Source organism: Brachyistius frenatus, unplaced genomic scaffold, assembly GCF_029030835.1.
Source record: "Brachyistius frenatus isolate BFR_SWC_R1_liver_20210118 unplaced genomic scaffold, ASM2903083v1 Contig_187, whole genome shotgun sequence".
NCBI lineage: Eukaryota > Metazoa > Chordata > Actinopteri > Embiotocidae > Brachyistius > Brachyistius frenatus.
Window position 1 is genome coordinate 243,868 of NW_027210786.1, and position 19,795 is coordinate 263,662.

The window sequence follows — 19,795 nt, forward strand, 5'->3', positions numbered from 1 at the left end:
TTTGACCAAAAGCAAACAAATTCCAAGAACTCCACGGGCCGTTTGTTTTGGATTTTTGGCTGTCGATACCGTTTCTATGGTATCGAAAAGCAAAATACGAGTCATCTATGTGTCTGTTATTGATCAGAAGCAAACAATTCAGCCCAGCTACAGGATGTGCCAATAAAGAATAGTGCTTATTGACATCGCCTGCTATTTCCATCATTCAGCCATGAATAATACAGTAAGTAGGCCTACTTTCAATCTAAATCATTCCCTGACTGATTCCAATAACTGAGTGTTGTTCTCATGCACCCTGGGCAAACTCCAGTGCAATAAATCTGGCCAAATTAGGCCCCACTTCAACTGCAAATGACCCCTCCTCCATTAAATCTGAAGGGCTAAAAATAGAATAAGATGCCCTGCTAATGACAACGAATCACATCAAACTGACCTACACTGCCTCTTTTTTTCTTTTCTTTTTTTAAACACCTTATTCAATCCACAGCTTTGGGATGTCATTTCACGCTTTGATTACTTCCAAGCTGCCCTCTTGGTTGAAAAAAAAAGGGAAAAAAAAGCCGTTGGTACTTGGTTGAATGAAAAGCTGACTTGTGAGCATGTGCGCCTCCCCACAGGATGACTGACTGGCTCGTTTGAAAACCCACACTCAGCATAGCGACGGATTTATCCAAAACGAAACAAAAATCAAATCAAATAGTTAGATGGCTTCAGCAGGAAGAAAGCCGTTTTTTTTTTTTTCTGGGGCATTTTTATGTGCAATGCCTCCTGAGCAAAGTACAAAACAAAGAAACAATGAACAAACATATCTTACAGAGCAGGAAACGTATTTTCCCACATGCATCTCTGGCGAAGTGGGGGAAATAACACGCATACTTGAGGAACTCGTAACATCTGTCTTTCTAACAGCCGGAGAGTAAAAAAAAGAGTGTGAAATCAGGCCCTCCCTAGATATCAACACGTTGCTTTGTGAGGAAGGAATTTTTGTGTCGGAGAGTGGAAGGGCGTGACAGAGGAACTGCATTGTTCCCGGCAGCAGGAGAGTAGAGCTGTGCGAGACGACGTGAAAGCCGACTGTGTGGCAAAAGCTCCGACTGACCAACAGGCGACTATCTAATCTGAAGCTTTTCAGGGAACATGAACGACTAGACTTTGAACACGTGCAACCTTTTGATTATATGAGGCATAAATAATTACTATGTGGAGGAATCGCGGCGTGTGTGAGGTGGCCATTTGCTGCCAGCGTCGCCATGACAATAACAAGCAAAACTGACGTAGCCACCTCAGCAGTTACCGCATCACCACTATAAACGGGCAGTGATATGCCTTTAGTTCAAGGTCTGCCATTTTATGTCATTGAATATTAACTCTATGTGGGTCTGGAGGCTGGATAAGTTGAGAAGCAACACTAGATACTGAAGTAGCCGATCTCTGTTTGTTAATAAAATGACCCAAGCCTGCTTTTTGAAAGAGCGATCTTCAGCGGCGACATGTGGATATCGTGTTGTCTGACTTTGAAAAGCCTTGTTGAATTTTAATGTAGACTTGAAAATGTGCTTGTTGATTAATGGCTGGTTTATCAGAGATCACAGGTGCTCGAAAGCTACGCTCATTCAGAAACTATCAGACAGAAAACTCAGGTGATTAATGAACTGGGGAAAATCTTTTAAAAGACAGAACAGGAGAGTCTTACTTTGTTCGCAGCCACTGCTTTATTGATCTCATAATGAGCTCAATATGCATTAGAAGAGTCACAAACATCATGAGTGCAATATGAACACACAGGACAGGCAACACATGCATGATCACAAGTACAAGTATATCAAGTATATCAGTAAAACAACTGATTGCTAATCCACATTGGAAAACCTTTCATATTCTCATACGCCAGTTAATGTGAACTATCTCTTTCGATACTTCAGTGACACCTCGCAGCCTCTCTCTACACCCTGTTTATTGAGCTCAACAGGAAGTTGTGGAGATGTGAGCATGTAGGTAGATTACAAAAGTGATTCTAGTCATGTACAGCCCACCCTTGCTACTGATAAACAAGATCAGTGAAATACTCTGTCGGAGTGACGCTGGAAATTAATGACAGCCGTTGAGAAATAAACTGTCAAAGTAAACATAACCAAAACAGTTCCTTCGTCTGAGCAGCACTTATATAATAAGACCACATGCCAGTCGACTTGCTGCATTTCACTGACAGATGTGAATTTACACGGCGGACTGACACCGCAGCATCTTCGCCACGAGGAGGCGTGGAATATGTAAGCAGCTACCTCCTAGATAGATGCAAGCAGCAAAGTTATGGCATCACAGGAGTGTTAGATAATGCTCTGCATGGCAAAAATAATAAGATCAAGGCTTAAGAAACAATATCAGTCTTGATAGTTACAGGATGTTTTAAAAGGGCGAGGCTAAATGTGTTTCCCTCAGCCTGTCGCCAGTGTCGGGGTCGTTGTTTACCGAATAAACACTTTGCAATAGACAAGCTCCTGTGCCAGGGTACGTTGTTTTTTCATTCATAATACATGGATCTGCTCTTCTATTATTGATTCACTGTGAAGTCAACCTTACCCTGGGGTGCAGCGTTCTTATTGTTTCAGAATGGAAGGCAGAATATCTTTGCTGCAGAACGCTTTGAGATTCAAAGGGAGTCACAGAAAGAGGGAAAGAAAAAAAAAAAAAAAAAAAAAAGAAATCGCTATTTTGGATCAATTCACTGCAGCAAACCCACTGAAGTATGTTCCTGGAAGGAAAAAAAAAAAACTAAATAGAGTTGGAAGAAGACTAACTTAGGGAAAAGGTAGGAAGACTTTGGTTCAAATCATTAATTTATGCAAATACTGGCAAACCAGAGCTGACAAACCAAAGTTGGATATAACTTCGAATGGCATCACCGTTTTCTTGGCTGAGGACCGAAAGCATTAATCTTTTCTTCTCACCTGTGTTAACAAATCCCTCCGACACAATATTTACTTGCTGAAAACAAAACTCTTAAGCCACAACAGAAACGCCTTCCGTGCTGCCTCTTCGGCCGCTCTCAATTTATCTCGATACCAGAAGACAGCGATCAATCGCATATCATTACGGTGGGTATGGATCAGAGAGACGCAGCACGAGAGACAACATGCAGATGTTTTGAGGGGGGTTGCAGGCGCCAGTGAGCGATTAGCGCTTTGGGGAAATAAGCTGTCAGGTAGTTCCTCCCGGCAGCTGTGGCACAGGGCTCAGCTCAGCTTTAAGAAGCTACATTATAGACTGACAGAGGTGGGAGGGGGAGAGAGGGGGAGAAGCTAAAGGGGAGGGAAGGGAAGGGAAGGGAAGTCATTGTGAATGCGGTGGAAGACAGAGATAAGGCAGCTTCCTGAAGCTTGTTATTGAGTGAAATACAGTGTGCTTGTGTGCTTGTGTCTGTGTGCTTGTGAGGGAACATAACGGCCCTCGGGGCTGGAGCTTTGCACCACCGTTCACTTCTTTCACAACACTTTTCCTTATTTTCACAAAGAAATGTCTTCACCCGTAACCGGGATTTTAATACCAAGCCAAAAAAAAAAATAATTTAAAAAAAAAAAAAAATGCACTTTACGTGTAACTTCTTCCCTTCTCTTCCTCTGCGCATTCTTTACATCGAAGTCATCAGCTGGAGATTTCATGTTCGGAGAGGAGCTGCAGCCAGCCAGTGAGGTTGGGCAGAAAGAGAGCAGGGATGGCACGGGAATGGACAGATGGATGGAAAGTCAATTTACTCTGGGCAAAGCCTTTCCTCTTCCCTTTTTGATAAAAACAAGAGCGAGATCCTGCTATTGAGCTAAACGCTGACAACAGCGTGATAATCCTGCAATGCAACAGCTCACATATGCTAAGTTTTTAGCAGGTATAATGTTTACCATGTTCACAGCTTAGTTTAATGGTGTAGCGTGTTATCATTTAGCACTAAACACAAAGTCCACCTAAGGCTGAGGGGGCGCAGGGGTGGGGGGGGGAGTCATTCGTTGTACAGATGTTTGGTCCTGAGCTGCCCCAAAACAGTCAAGTCAGCACTGGTTGACCAAGTTGTTATTAGTCACGGGAAGAACACATTCTCTCTAACTGTGGCCAGACAGAGATTTTATAAATAACTTACAGAAACTTTTGTTAAGGTTCCGGCCTTCCCGTTTAGGAAGGTGGGCTTGTGGCTGAGGCACTTCATTTTTGTGAGCAGTCATAAAGCCTCCGATAAGCTCAAGTTTCAGCACAGCAACTGCTGTGTGCTGTATTCACTGCCCAAAAACAGGAAACAGGCAACAGTTCATGCAACAGTGCCTCACCACAGAGTTGGTCCAGACAGCAAAGACCATTTACAAAACACACATCAAAGACACACTTCTTGTATCCGTTTCAAATTCTTGTTTAAACACCGGCATTTCAGTAGACGAGTTAACCATATGTTATGCAAGAGAGCCAATGAAAACCAATGGATGAGTCATATTAATATCTAAAGTGTTTCGTTGATTGATAACATCCATTTGAAGCCTTGTTTTGATCCACTACTGTTTGCCCTGATAAACTTACTTTATTGCGGGTTAATACAAACACAACACTTCTTGTCCTTCTGTTTAAAATTAAAAGCCCTCTAGTAGACAGAAACTCTTCGAGGCTTATATTGTGAAATATTTGCAAGAAATTGGACAAGCAAATTATATCAGTGATCCACGACGATACTTGCAAATAATATGATTATATTTGTTGACTTACAGCAAGTAGCACAGCAATGGAAGTATACATTATTGACTATTGTATGTTAACTTGCCACAGTAGGACCAGTGGTTACACCTTAGAAACTCCCCCCCTGGTTCCACACACATTCCAGGAACAGTGTCAGAATGATATGCAAACATTTTTTGACTGACCTCTGTACAGACATGTTTATTTAACCTGTCAGAGTGTGTAGATGAGCAGATTGGAGAAAATGCACCTTGTAAGGTTCCCATGAGGGAGAGAGACCGATAAACATCTTGAGGAAACTGGCTTATTGAGTCTGACCTGCTCTCAGGTCCTAAGGAGGTGCGGGATACCTTTCCCATGGGAGAGCTCTTTGTTTGGGTAATAACTTTCCCTCCTTCAATGAGCTTAAGTAGCATCACAGACACACACTGCTGGGGTGTATATCACGTTTCATAGATACTATTCCTCCCCTGACTCCCTGTGCACAGTCTGTGTTTAGCGCCCAGACCTAAAATAGCTCCTTTCTGCAAAGAGCAGTAAATGCCTCCCTATCCCAAACTCACTCACTGTGACTGGTGGGCTCCTGTCTATGCAGGGGTGTGTGCATCTGTGTGTGTGTGTGTGTGTGAGTGAGTGAGTGAGTGAGTGAGTGAGTGAGTGAGTGAGTGAGTGAGTGAGTGAGTGAGTGAGTGAGTGAGTGAGCGAGATAAATTTAGACAGTCATTAGCATAAATCCCTTTTTTTTTTTTTTTTTTTTTTCCATGTCATTAAGTCAGCAACCCCCAAACCCCCCACAACACTCCTCCACCCCTGCAGCCGCTGTGAAGCTACAGTGCTGCTCTGCACAGTCTCATTCTATTTCCATCAGCTGTAGTCCACAATGACTCATGCAGAATAATGCCAGAGAGCAGGGAGGGAATCAAAGCCTCCAAGTTAAACTCAACTAGTGTCTCAGTCTGTAGTTGAATGTAGCTAAAAGTGTCTGTGGTGCATATACGGTCTACTGCACATATACTGTTCTGATCCTCTTTACTATAGCACAGCAGTTAGCAGCACTTTCATGTTAGGTGAGTGCTGGAAAGAGCTCTGATGTTTAATTCCCACAGGGGCTTAAAAACAGCTGATGACAAGAGTGTTTGTAAAATGTTATTAATGGTGGAGATGACGCACAGAACAGCAAGAAATAGAAAGGTGGGAAATTAGTTGTTGTTGTTTTTTTTATCAGAAATAGGCAGGAAAAGGCAAGGAATGTGCAAAATATTGCACAGAATATGACAAACTTTTCCCTATGTTGTCTATGAGACAGTAAGTTTCCAATTGAGTGAGAAAAGGCACTTGCAGAATGCCATGCTGCTCCACCCTCCGCCATTCAGCCCTATTCTTGGCCGGAGGAAAATGACAGAGGAGAAATGTGTGCCAGTGTGCTCACACATGCAAACACAAATGCAAACCAACACCTGTGCATGTCCGCATGGTCGCTGCTGCCAGACAAAGACACACACACACAATGTCACACACACTGCTTTAGTCTTCGCCAATAAATGCAGCACAATTAGTCACGGCTCCTGGAGACAAACTGTCTTTTGTGTGCAACAAGATCCTGCTGACAGTTAGGGAACAACTGAATTCTTGTTCTTTCCTTCAACAGAACAAATCCCTGACTTGTTTTGTGCCACTGGCAGTAACACACAAAAGAAAGAAAAGTTTGACTCTTGGACAAGCTCTTCACCTCCAGTCAAGTCAAGAGTCTCACAGCAAAAAGAGACAGGATACAGGCCTCAATATACTGAACCAAGCCCACCTTTTAAGATGCAGCCAACCTGAGGCTGAATTAGAAGTTCTGTTGAACTAGTAGTAGTTGTGAAGTTGCAAATAATACGAAAACTACCATGTGGATGACAGCAGCCCAAAGACAGCACACTGGCACATCGGACACACAGGAGTGTTAAAGCCTGCAGTGTGGCGCTCTCCTCTCTGAGCTGATCCACAAGTCAGGCTCTCCGGTCAGGCTGGCTATTAATAGCCAAACAATCAGCCATTCCCCACAAGGCAAGCAGCAGCACTGGGCCAGAACCATGCTCACAATATATGTGTGTGTGTGTGTGTGTGTGTGTGTGTGTGTGTGTGTGTGTGTGTGTGTGTGTGTGTGTGTGTGTGTGTGTGTGTGTGTGTGTGTGTGTGTGTGTGTGTGTCTCTCTCTTCTCTTCAAACACTGGAATCTGTCCCCAGCAAACACCACAGGGCTGCTTTCGGTTACAAATGTCATCTGTGCCTTCAGAAGGCATCTTGGTGCTCAAATGGTGAAATCATGTCACCACATCAAGGTGTATCGACCTTGAGTCACCTTGACGTTAAGGACTCGGGCCAGGCATGTGTGAACACCACATGTCAGTACAATCAGTAGAGGGAAGAAAAATCCAGTGTATATATATATAATACAATGTTCCATAAAGAAAAAGTCCAGGGAGAGGCTTGCAAATATTGTTTTTGAGTGCAGACATGTCTCTCTCTAAGGCTCCTTCTTTACTCTTTATTCTTTGACTGTCCTTGTTCATTTCTCTGTGAGCTTTATTGACAACATGTACTCTCATTTGATATGTGCAACTCCCTGCAAAAAGCTGCCAGTTATATATTTCATCCAAGAGTTTTACTGCGTTCATTACAGAGACTGTGAGTAACAGAAAACATTTGACAGAAGCTATTTGCTCTACACTGACACATCTCTTTGTAGCAGGTAAGATTACTGGTGACTGTGATTAAATATATTCCTGCTGCCTGTAGATGCATGTCTCACCCGCAGCCATTTGATTTATGACTTCCTTTAGACAGATACTTTTTCTAAGTACTTCCATAGAAAGTGTTGATATACTTTTAAAAATCAAGACCTACCTTTTTAGTCTGGCCCTAAATTTAATTTGATTTAATTTGACCTGGTTTTACTTCTTAATGGATCTATATTCACATTTCTTTAACTAAAGTGAATGTTATTTTACACAATTCTCTCCAATTCATTATAGCTGCCGAGTTGTGATTCTTGAAAGAACTTGTTGCTTATTATTTGAGGGTCTGACTCCAAAGCCTGATGTTTACAGTCGCTGTTACACGTGTCTAAAATTACTTAAAGATCTGTTGTTGTTTTTTGTGTGAAATGGATGTAGTGTTAAGAGATCATTCCAATGCAGCTAAAAACGCAGCGAGTCAAGAGTCTTGTCTCATATTGTTTCACCCCAGGACAAAAACTGCTGGGCTCCTGCCCGCTCAGCTCACCTGGTTTCATTCAGCTGCTGAGGGACTTACTCATGAGGAACAGCCAGTAATATCTCAGGCCTCCAACCAAACTTTATTGTTGAGATGTTGCCATGCGTGATCAGTCCTGTCGCAATGACGCAGTAAAACTTGATCTGATCTCTTATATCTCCACATGCGAAGGTGGCCTTCGCTTCTTTGATTCGTATGAATGTGAGGGGCTTTGTGGACGCAAGGCCTTCCTCCTTATATAAGAAAAAGGAAATCAATCATCTTGGAACATTTTGTCCCCTCACTACGGGATCCCCTCCTGTTGCTCTGTGATCTACAACCAGAGGCAAAGACTCCCGACAAAAATATAAACCGTCATAATGAATACTGAGCCCTCTGAGAACTATTACAGAACTTTCAATTACATTCAAAGGAGCTTGACAAGTTTGGCAGAGAAGGTTTTGTCCGGTAAAACAGCTCTGCAACAACTGCCTGTACGTCCCTTTAGGAGAACGACACTAGACCTATTGGACCAATAATATGCAGCACAGTATGCTTTAGTCTTTCAAAAGCCACAATCATTAACAATACAAACACCCTACATCCCTTCGAAAGGCTTAACTCTGCCCTTTTCACCTTTAGGTCAACATTACCAGTGTTACACAAGGCCCTTTGTTTGCTCATTAGTTCAGTGAGGATCCGTGTGAAGCGTTAAATGGACCTAACCAGCCATAAGTCATAAAAAGCAGCACCTACGTTTTACTGGTGTGATCAGTTAATATGTGCTCATGTACCTAAACCTACAACTCTGTAACAATAGCTTGTAAAAAAAAAGAAAAAAAAAAGGGGGAATTGGCATCGATTCCAGAGAGGAGGCAGAATTACTACCAAGAAAGCTGACAAAAGACAGAAGACAGTTGCTATGATACGAGCACCGTATATGCAAACGTTCTCAACGGTGTGCTTAGCGTGAGGAAGACAACCGATCTTTCTAAATCACTTCGCACTCTGGCAAGAATCTGCAGCCAAGTCTTCACTACGACAGCAGAGCATTCAGGGTTTATAAAAGACGACAAAAAGACACCAAATAAATGGCTAACCTCACCGTCCCGCTGGACTAAATATGGCACAAAAGGCAGGTTTTTCTGTAAAGTTACAAAAGACTGTAGATGCTAAGCTAATTATAAGCAGGTTAAGTAACTGACAATTGCAGGCTGGGTGAATGTGATTGTTTTACTACTCCAACAATGCTCAGCTATTCCACTACTACAAAACATCAACTTCCCTGATGGCCAGTGGAAGACATTTCATCTGAAGTCATATTACATTTTATGAGTGAAACACACACACACACACACAGTTTGTTTGTGGGTGTATGAGCTCGTTCTAAAAATTAAATCGAGAAAGTTTTTGATCTCTTTCTCACTCTCTCTCTTTGACACCTCAGAGAGGAAGTGTGGCAGTCAAACTGAGGAGCAGAGGTGGAAGATTTGGCCCTAAAGGAAACTCACTACATTTCTCGGTGTTTCTGCAGGGTATGAGCCAGATGGATCTCACTAAACTCATGTGCATGTTGTTTTGACAAAAGAAAGAATCAACCTTTTCACAGCAGGGTGCCAACAAGGTCCTGACAAAACACACCCACTCCAGATTTGTCACATAATTTGTTTCAAACCTGAAATGAGTTATTCATGTATAGAATCGAATCAAGTCTTCACAGAGAGCTCCACAATCCCCCAGCTTGTTCCCATTTCATTGTAATCTAATTTTACTGTGTTTGTGAATGTTGTTTTCTTTGTCTTATACAAACCACTATGAATTGCCTGTGTTAGAACAGAGTTATACAGCTAAACCTGCACTGCCTTGTTTTTTTTTTGTGTTTTTTTTGTGGACCGAATATCACTCAAGCTACAGAGAGAACTCGTGTATGTCATTAAATTGGGTGGTATACCACTTTAAGCACAGATTTTACCACCATCTGTAGCAGGAAATCAATGGCAGAAGGTTCTGAGGAGTGAACACTGTGGATCAATTCCACATTTAGTAGCCCAACTTTTCAGATGACAGCGCAACTTGTACTTTAAGAACGATCAATACTCGCATTGACTATCTATTGGAGCGTAGAGCCACTTAGGGGTGAGGTGACTGCGGCTTGGTGAATGTGACAGAGTCCGTCTGTTCTGGTGAAGGTGAATCAGCCGGACGCCCTCACCGACGTACCTCGTGTGAGTTACAAGTGACAGTGCAAAGTCGCACTGATAAATATTCATGTCCTCTCATTTATATTGGATGCAGCCCATTGGACTCCTGTCGAAGAGCGGTGAATAAAGCAGACGTGAACAGCTGCTGCACATAACTGTCAAGAATTTACATGCTTCGGCTTCACGTTGGGGGAGATGCTACCGATCCGACGTGAAACCAAAAGCAAAGGCTGAAACGTTTCAAACTGCAACACACCTTCACACCTACTGAAGTGAGAGCCAAGCTTCTAAGCTGGGGCTTGTTTGAAAGCGTTTACCGTCTACAAATTCATGGTGCTTGGCCTGTAATTTGAAGCTGCTAAAGTGAAAATATGTTCTGAATATGTACTTTGCCATGCAGACATTAAATCGGTGCTCCACACCCGACAGTGTAGGCTTCTTTAGTGCAGAAACCCGATCCGCCCTCATAACAGCGCACCGTTACCAACGGAACTAATGAGTTAGTACAGCCATGTGGACATCCGCTTTTGTGGCCACTTCGAACACTTCAGAGTGAAGAGCAATGACAGCTGCACAGACTTGCCTGTTTATCTATATTTTCTTTTCCTTCACTCTGCTAACATAAAAAAAAGGGCTTATATGTAGTTTGATTGATGCTTTTAGCAGATTGGCTTTGCAATACCACGACTGCTTTTATTGTTTGTAGGAAATACACCCACGGCAATCATCACCATACTTCAACCCTAACAATGTAGGAGACAAGTACGTGGTAAATACACAGAGCTGAAGAGAAAGGGGAGCCTCCAGGTTCTGCTCCTGAATCAACAAAAGCACTTGTAATGACTAATGGACAAATATCTAGGGTTGCATCAGAGCTTTGACGGAAGAGGTGAGTGAGTCAGACATGGAACGAGAAGACTCAATGGTGGAAATGGTTTCAGACCTACAGCGTAGGTTTGCATTTGGACGGTAGGGACATCTCTCTACCAGTGTTTCAGCTCATTTGTGTTATCTTTTGAGCATAGCTAAAATCACTGGGGTCCGTACTTCGCTATTTTTGCCGAGGTGTGCATAATAAAAGTCGTGAAATAATTGCCTGAAATAACTCCGCTTTGATGCAGCAAAGATAGTTTACAAGGCCGAGATAACTGACTGTTATACAGTCTGTGATCTGATCACTGGTGTAACTGCTTTACAATTGGTCGAGTGAATGATCTTGTGGTTGACTCAGCATAGCGTTTCCCTAATTATATCAGTGTATAGCCGAGTCTGCCGGAGCCTGATATTGGTCGTAGAAAAGTTTACTATCCGATTGTTTATAGATCAATACTAATGATCCTACATTCAGACATCATCTGACGAAAAGCTCTGTGTTTCACGGATTCATTTTACTCATCCATGAAAAACTTTTAAAGAAAGTCAAAATGTTTTTCTTTGGATTCAGTTTTCTGCAAAGGGTTGAAATGTTTGTTAAAATGAGGATTCCCCGTCTTCAAATTTTCACCGCAAGACTATCCTGCAAACACGGATCGAGCCTGTGTTGACTTTCTTCACTGACACGGCTTTGGGATGGGAAGAGATGCATGCAGGACAAGAAGAGGAGACCGGAGATGAGAGAGGAAGAGGATGGGATTAGCCTCATGGAGAGGGAGACGACTTAGAGAGACCACACAAGCAGAGAAATACTGGAGAAGACCAGACAGGAAGAGCGATGACGTCAGTCGAAGAGACATTTCTATAGTTTGATAGTAGTTCACATTCCAATTAAAAAGTTGGTGGAATGATTAAAGAGGCTGTTAAATTTTCTGATATTTGGAATATTCAAAGTGTCAAGCATTGCATTGAGTTGCGGAGACTGAAACAGAGGCTGGCCCGGATGTGACGCATTGATGACTTTGGCGATGATCAAATAATGATAAAATATTAAGAAAATTCAAAGAGCCACAAGAGGAGAAGTTATCAGTCTAACCTAAAGCAAAGTCATCTCCTCTGATAATATGTATATTAAATATTATCAGATCAATAGAGAATTTATCATCATCCAAAATCAAGTATTACACAATGCTGTTTGTGCTGGATAAACTTAAGCAGTGACCTTCTTACTCAGTTCCTCCACTTCTCTGGATTATATTTTACCATTACAAACAGCCAAGCGTCATTAAACATATAATCGTAAAGTCTAGCCAGCTTCATGAATTCCTGCCTGTTTGTTCCCATCGCTGGTTTGCCTGTTATCAACCAACCAGTCATGTTAGCACCGCAGTCAAGCCTCCTCATGTTCCCCAGGAGGAATCACACCTGCTCGCCTTGTTGATTATGCACCATAATAGTGGCAGCAGCCAGTAGCACTCCATTATGGAGAGCTGAGGGAAGGAAATCAATTGAAGGGATAACGCTCTCAAGAGGGCAGCCAATTAAAGACAAAGAGAGGGTAAGGAAAGAGGTCTTAAAAGAAGGACTGGAAGTCCCAAGCCGGAGGCTTTGGGGACTCGGCCGGTGGCAGGAGACCTTACAAGAAAGTCAGCTTGAGAGTCTTCAGGCACAGCTCACCGAAAACCCAGCCATCACCGCAAAAATACACAGAAAGAAGCAAATGTTAGCATGAGGGCTGGTGAGAATAACACACAAGAAGATATTATAAATTTGAGGGACACATGACTACTCTAGTCTGCTTTCAAACCTCAGTTCAACCGATTTTGACCAATCCCTTATCCAATATTCAGTGGCTAAGAAAGAAAGCTGGAAATCCAACCCTTGGCACTGTGGGCTCAGTCAGAGGCCTACAGTACAAAAGCCTGGTAGGAAATTCAGCAGCAACAACAAAAGGAGGTTTGTCACTGTGACAATAGACATGGACGTTGACTGTGACAAACTGCGATCCAATATGTTGCATAAACAGAAGACTGATTGTACAGCTGGGGCTTTTTGTGAGTACAGGACACACAGCAGCACCAATACTGCTCTCTGAGGCGCTGCCTAAACATCAGCCTCTTTACATCAGACACCGAAGTGGCCGATGGGCTGTAGCTGCACAGGCTACAGTGTGAACACTTTGCTAACATGAAACAGCAAAAAGGTGGGGAACTTGTGTTTTCGTTGCCATTAAACCAATCCACAAAAGAGAGAAACGTGTCAGACGTCGTGTCTCTGTATTAATTATGGGATCATTTTTAGATGGACGCTAGAAAATGAATCAGAAGTAACTAATTTAGTACACGACACTATTATTGACTTTGTATTTCAGGAGAGAAGTTGAATGGGGGCCCATTAGAGCCAGCCCCGGGTGGCCCTCAGTGGTATTGCACTTTGGCACTTCCACATAGGCTTCACTTTTCAGACCCGGATGCTACTTCCACTTTACGATCCAGTCTACGGTGACAGCAGGTTTATGTGCAAATAATCTACCAAGCACAACACTGTGCAAATGGAAATTTCCACACCGTCACGCTCCTCAGAGACATCCTGCAGACCTGCACAGGTGCAAACAGCAGTGACATCAGACCTCCGAAAGCAAGCACAAGTAACCTTTATAAAGCGAAGTCGCATTGAAACAAAGCGTCTGATGTGAAAACAACACGCTGACAGAAGAACATCAGTGACGCAAAACATAACCGCCCTTTAGTTTTAATCTGTATGAAACCCAAACAGTGGGACCAGTAACACTCTATGTTAGTATGGAAGACAATCAAGAGCTGCACAAGTTGGCAAGGTTCATTGTATATATGTGGACGAGCAAGAAGAGAGATGCAGCAGGACTCCAGCTGCTGCATATTGAAACAGCTGCAGCAGTAGAAGGAGCTTCACAGCTGAAGCTACAATCTGGTGAGTTCTGAAAGTCGCTTCTCAGAGGAAATCAGAGAGCAAGCGTCACCAAAAGGATTAAATAACTGAAATTTAGAAGGTAATAAGGTATTTTCCGGCATGGAGACGTACAAACAGATCGTATGATTCCTTCCACGTTTTGTTTTTCTGTCACCAAGCTAGACGAAGCACATATAGATCCCACCGTGACTTGACGATGGCGGCAAGGCAGTTGGGAGGTTGTGTGAAATGGTTTCTAAATTTTTTTTGATCTGAAACGGTATATTGTGCCATGTGATGCCGCGACTGGACCCGCAAACGTTCATCAAAAGAGATCGGACCCGATTCATTTAACCGCTACCCCTGAAAACTTTAGCTGATCAGCAAGGCAGCTCTTCTGTGCTCGTGCGAATGCTTAATATCCAGAGCTACAGGGAGTCAGAAAGAGCAGTGCACTACATCTGTAGTTAAAAAACAGCAGCGCAAGTCTGTAAGTGTGCGACGCGGTGATCTAAAGCAGAACTTGTCTTAAACATCTTTTCTTGTTTTGAGACCTTCTTCCTGACAGAACTGCCGGCTTGGAATCGGGACGCAAGAAGTTTGAAGCAAAAGCTGAACAGGTGGATAATTGAACTCGATGCCAGATGAGGTAGCGGTAAAATGTCGAGGCTTTTCTTAATGAACACTGTCAGGTCACTGCCTTCATGACGAAGAGCATCATTTCATAACTGCATATTGGCTTCACTCTACAAGACATACGACAAGCAATCTGGGGCAGACACTGCTTGAGATCAAGACGTGTAATTGTGAGCATAAAATAAAACACATTTTTCATATCAGAAGTCTCTGAGTGGGTGAACAGTGTTTGTGTGGGCATACAAAAAAAAAAAAAAAATGCAGTAGGAGGTCTTATTCAAAGTAGTATCTGCATGTTGCTGACAGAGGCTGTGTGTGATAAAGGGAGAGAACGGGAGAAAAGTTTGTCAGTGCAGATTTCACAGCTCCCGTTACAGCTCGGACACCGGCCAGCGAAGATCCACATCTCTCCTATGCCATACATACAGTCCGGGTGAGGCGCCGCGCTACAACAGCCTCCATGAAACCATCATCGATGTCCGCACGGCTCGTACTGTATCCGAGCGTCCGTTATTGATCTCCGTGTTGATGACAGCGGCCCTGGCACGATAAAGCACCTAGTTGGCAGGAGGCTAACAAACAAGTGTGACACCTGTCCGGCAAAGCAGCATGAGCCACAGTAGTCCATGATTGTCTGTCCTATTTGTGCAATGTTGTTCTCCCTCACTCGGCCAGTGGTCATTCCGATACGGAGAGACAACCGAGTCAAGCCCGAGGCGCCCAACTCCCCGCAGTCACCACCAATATTTCAATAAACAAATACATACACAACCAGGGTTACTGCTCATTTCCTGCTTCGCAATGTCTGCACTTCCCCCGACTACACCAATGCGAGGCAAAGGGCCTGCCGTCCCAGTGTCAGGCTAATGATCAGTATTGGCAATGTAGCTCATTAAATGGAGTAATTTTTCCAATGCAAAACTGTAAGCTTACTAAATATTGCAAATTGAGGGGTCACACTTGTTAATCATTTCTCCTCTAAAAAGGGAAATGTTGGTATTTTTCAACTTGTTGCTTAGACACCGAGTCTAAGCAACAAATGGGGACGATCGGTTAGAAAACTGGTTTGGTTCAGCTGCAAAATGGGCTGTAATGTCTCTCTGTCCTCACCTTGCATTTGTCTACCAGTCTTAACGTTTCCTCCACACTGATAATTTTAATGTGACGTCTTATTTTAGTCACTGTAATTGCCAAGTGTATTGGGACCATGTTCCACGGCAAGTTTGCACTGTAAATAAAATTGAAATTAGTCCTTCGGGGCAATCGCATCCCGTCAACGCACGTCCACTCAAAGTGCTTATTTTTTTGCCACCGACAAGCTCCGATTCTTAATATAATTGTGTGACAACATCAGCTAAAGTATCGGCACACGCAAAAGCACAACGGCACCATTCGACGTTCAAAATATCAACTGCGTTCAGCCAACAACATAACGTCCACTCTGTCCGCAGCAGCTCTCTCCACTCCATTTTTCTTTAGGACACAGTGCAGGATTCAAAAACTACTGTCCACATTTGTCCCCGAGACCTGAGCTTCAAGTCAATGCTCGCAATGCAGCATTCCCGGTGCCACATGGAGATTAGGGTTAGCTATGGGTTATTGTTTGAACCACAACAAGACAAATAGTTAAACATTAGTCATATGATGATGGCTTGGTAGCTGCGTGCACGGTCTGCTGATGGAGAAGCAGAGATCACGTGAACACACGTTTACAAATTATACAGTGTACCATTTGGAAATGTGAAACTTGAGATTATCTAACACACACACACACACACACACACACACACACACACACACACACACACACACACACACACACACACACACACACACACACACACACCAGTGAGTGTATGAGAGTTAAATACTATGTTAAAACAACTAGTTTAGGGAGTCATGGAGCTCCCCTTTTTTTTTTTTTAATATCACTTCAAATGTGAAACCTTTACAAGAGATTAAATGAGCAAACGTCCTCCCAGACACAACCTGGTTATCTCAGATGTGTTCAACAAAGTCAGGAAAATGCTTGGCATGAGAAGGAAATCAGTTCATCTGTCGGTGACCCTGTGCTGAGATAAGAACAAGAGATTGTGCCGCCGATGGCAACAGAAGCATAGAGGGGATGGGGAGGATATCGGTTGAAGGCTGTTTGGGCTTCATACCAGAAACAGGACCTGTAACCACAAGGGCTGAAACAGGGAAGGTATTTATTTGCCTCTGAGTGACATCTCCACATGTAGAAACAGTGATGTCACAGAGTAGTTGCAGGGAAGCACTGTGATTAGCATGGGATGCTTCCAGCTTTCCCTCAGACAGGCCACAGTGGTCAGATGATGGCAGGGAAGAGAAGAAACGGGTGGTGTTGTTGTTGTTTTTTTCATCTCTGGACTCTGAGTCACTGATGTCTGACATGCCAGGACGGATTCTCTAAGAACAAACCACAGGCTGTTTCTGGAGCCTCGAAGCTGCCATTATGGAAACAGACTTCATGTAGACGCATGTCACTGTTGTTAAATGTTTTATATATATACACACATACATATTGTAATGAAATTCACTTCAGAAAACTATTACTACCTCATGTAATCCTGTAATCCCAGTCAGACAAGCCACACCTATAGCCGGTTCCTCAACCCGACCATTCCCACGGTGCTTCACTAACAGGGGTGAGATGTCCACTCTCATTAGCAGCGATGACTAGTATTACAACATGTTTCTGGACTGGACCGGGTTCAGGTTCGCAGATGTATAAAAAAAACAAAAAACAACACATGAGCTGGGATTCCTAGAGTAAATAAAACCTTACCTCATCGTAACATGAATGCCTTTCTCCCCACTAAATAGTACAGGACCACTGAAGCATGCCAAAGTCTGATTTAATCACAATTAGATATTCGATCCATCCATTTTACAGCTCAGGTTGTTTTGTTTGGGGTTTTTTTTTAGCACTATAAAAGCCAAGATTTTCTCGGTTTCTTAGCATTTGTAAATAAAAACGTCAGCACAGGTTGATTAATCTAAGGTTGAATATTTAAAGGTGTTTGAGGATTTTTTTTTTTTTTTTTTTATTTTTTCAGTGGCGACCCGATGAAAGGCAGATCAAAGAATCTCTGAGAGTCCTCGGACCCCAGTTTGGAAACCACTGGATTCGGTTGCGGGCATCGAAAGGAGCAGACAAAGGGCATTTAGCTCCTGTGTAGATTGACATGGGAGGAAGGGAGGAGAGGACTAGACGTCGGTGATGTTGAACCACCAACAGTGATTTTCGTTTTCAGTAAATCCGCAATATACAAAAGGCTAAGCTAACGTTTGGGAAGAATGGCGGTGCGCATCATCAAGCCTCTGCAAACGTTAGATCCACAGACGCCCGCATGCTTACAACGACAAAACATATGGTTTTTCAACTCGGCGGGTCCGCGAATCGATATTTTCCTCCATCCAACACATACCTGGTCGACAGGGAGATTGATAATTTCGCTGATTGGCTGCAACAGAGTGGATCCAGTGCATGATGCTGTCGTTTGGGTAGCCATGCTTGGACGATGTAAAAAAAAAAAAAAAAAAAAAAAAAAAAAATCCTTTCACTCTCTCTTTCTCTTTCTCTTTCTCGTCCTCCCCCCCCTCCCCAGGCTTCACTTCACTCCCCTCGGGCTGCTGGTTGATGATCAAATACTCTGCCTCCCCGTCCGCCGCCACCTTCCGCCGCCGCCGCTGCTGCTGCTGTTGTTGCGACGAGCTGGACTCTTGTCATCCACAGCGCACACATCCAGCAAAGAGTGCACAACCGGGGCGAGAGCGTTTCTGCTCCGCTGCTCTCTTCCGTCTGACGTCCCGTTAGGAGCACGCGACTTTTTTATTTATTTATTTATTTATTTATTTTTTTTTTATATATATATATATATAACTATTTAGCTACGCGTTTATTTTAAGGTATTTAAGTTGTATTTAAATTGCGCTCTTTTTTTTATTTTTTTTTATTTTTTTTAAAGGTAACGTTTTATACGTAAAACATGCAACAAATATCGGTTGAAGTTGGCGACGAAGAACTGAAAAGGCACTCCCGTTGCGAGCATATATGCGTGGTTTAAAAAAAAACATGAATATCCCTCTGACCAATTTTTACATGACAAGAGAAATGATTGTGACTTCTAACATCTGCCTGCTCGTTCAATTTGTACTACGAACGAGACAATGGTTGCTATTTTTTTTTTATTTTTATTTTTTGTAATAATAGGGTTTGAATGATCTTGACTACCGAGGGCCTTTGACGACAAAAAAAAAAAAAAAATGTGGAAGTCTGGGTGGAGAGATGGCAGCCCAGCCCTCCGTAATAACCATCGCTTTTTGACCCGATGTATGGAGGAAATGAAATCCATTAAACGACCTCACTGTTGTTAATGGATTCTGCGTTACGATTCACAGTCTTCAGGGCAAATTAAATTTGATCTGGACAATGGAGCTCGCACCCCTCTGACGTTTATAGCAGTCCACACGTAAAAAAAAAGGGGGGGGGACGGGGAGGGGAGATGGGATGGGATGGGGTGAGGGGGGGGGAGTGACGTAAGAGGGACATTTGGTCGGATTCATTTGAACGGCAACGCCTGCATGCATCTGCACGAGCTGGCTGCACTAGTCCTTTTATAGCTGCATTTAAAAAAAAAAAAAAAAAAAGAATATCAACATCACTTTGGAAATAGTGACCAAATGTGTTGAATTATAACTATATTCACATGACTGTAGAATATCTTGTACTTCAAACAGAGACCGATACGATGAACTGACGACAGAGACACAAAACAACTGAAAGAAACACAAAATGAACACAGACAGACGCGGATTGAATAAAATGAGACACGTAACAACCATAAAAAGATACATAACGACCTCACGGAGATACCAAGTGGTTTTCAAATGACACACACACAAAAATGTCCAAAATGGGAAAAACTTGACGTGCACAATAAGATGGGAAATAATTCAAAACATTTACAAAATGCACAGTCGGAAACACAAAACAACCGGAAATCGCGTCTGTGTGACTTAAAGTCCGGGTGTCTCGGTCGTGTGGGGGACAAGTGGGAGGCCTTTCACGTGCCTGTGCCCCGGGACCCGAGGTTTCTTAATATAGTCCATAGATTTATGCTGTATTTATAAATATACTTATATATATATTTGTTCCTGAGCAAGGTATGAAAAGGAAGCCTCTG

General features: G+C 42.9%; 1 protein-coding gene across 1 annotated transcript in view; it reads right to left on the bottom strand.

Annotated features, from left to right (window-relative positions):
• The window catches only part of mboat2a (membrane bound O-acyltransferase domain containing 2a), a 40,878-nt gene extending 22,548 nt beyond the window's left edge, over positions 1-18,330 (bottom strand). The window contains exon 1 of the mRNA XM_069718186.1: positions 18,038-18,330. Coding sequence (XP_069574287.1) covers positions 18,038-18,121 — 84 coding nt within the window. The 5' untranslated portion in view covers positions 18,122-18,330. The remainder of the gene's footprint in view (positions 1-18,037) is intronic.
• Positions 18,331-19,795: the final 1,465 nt, after the last annotated feature.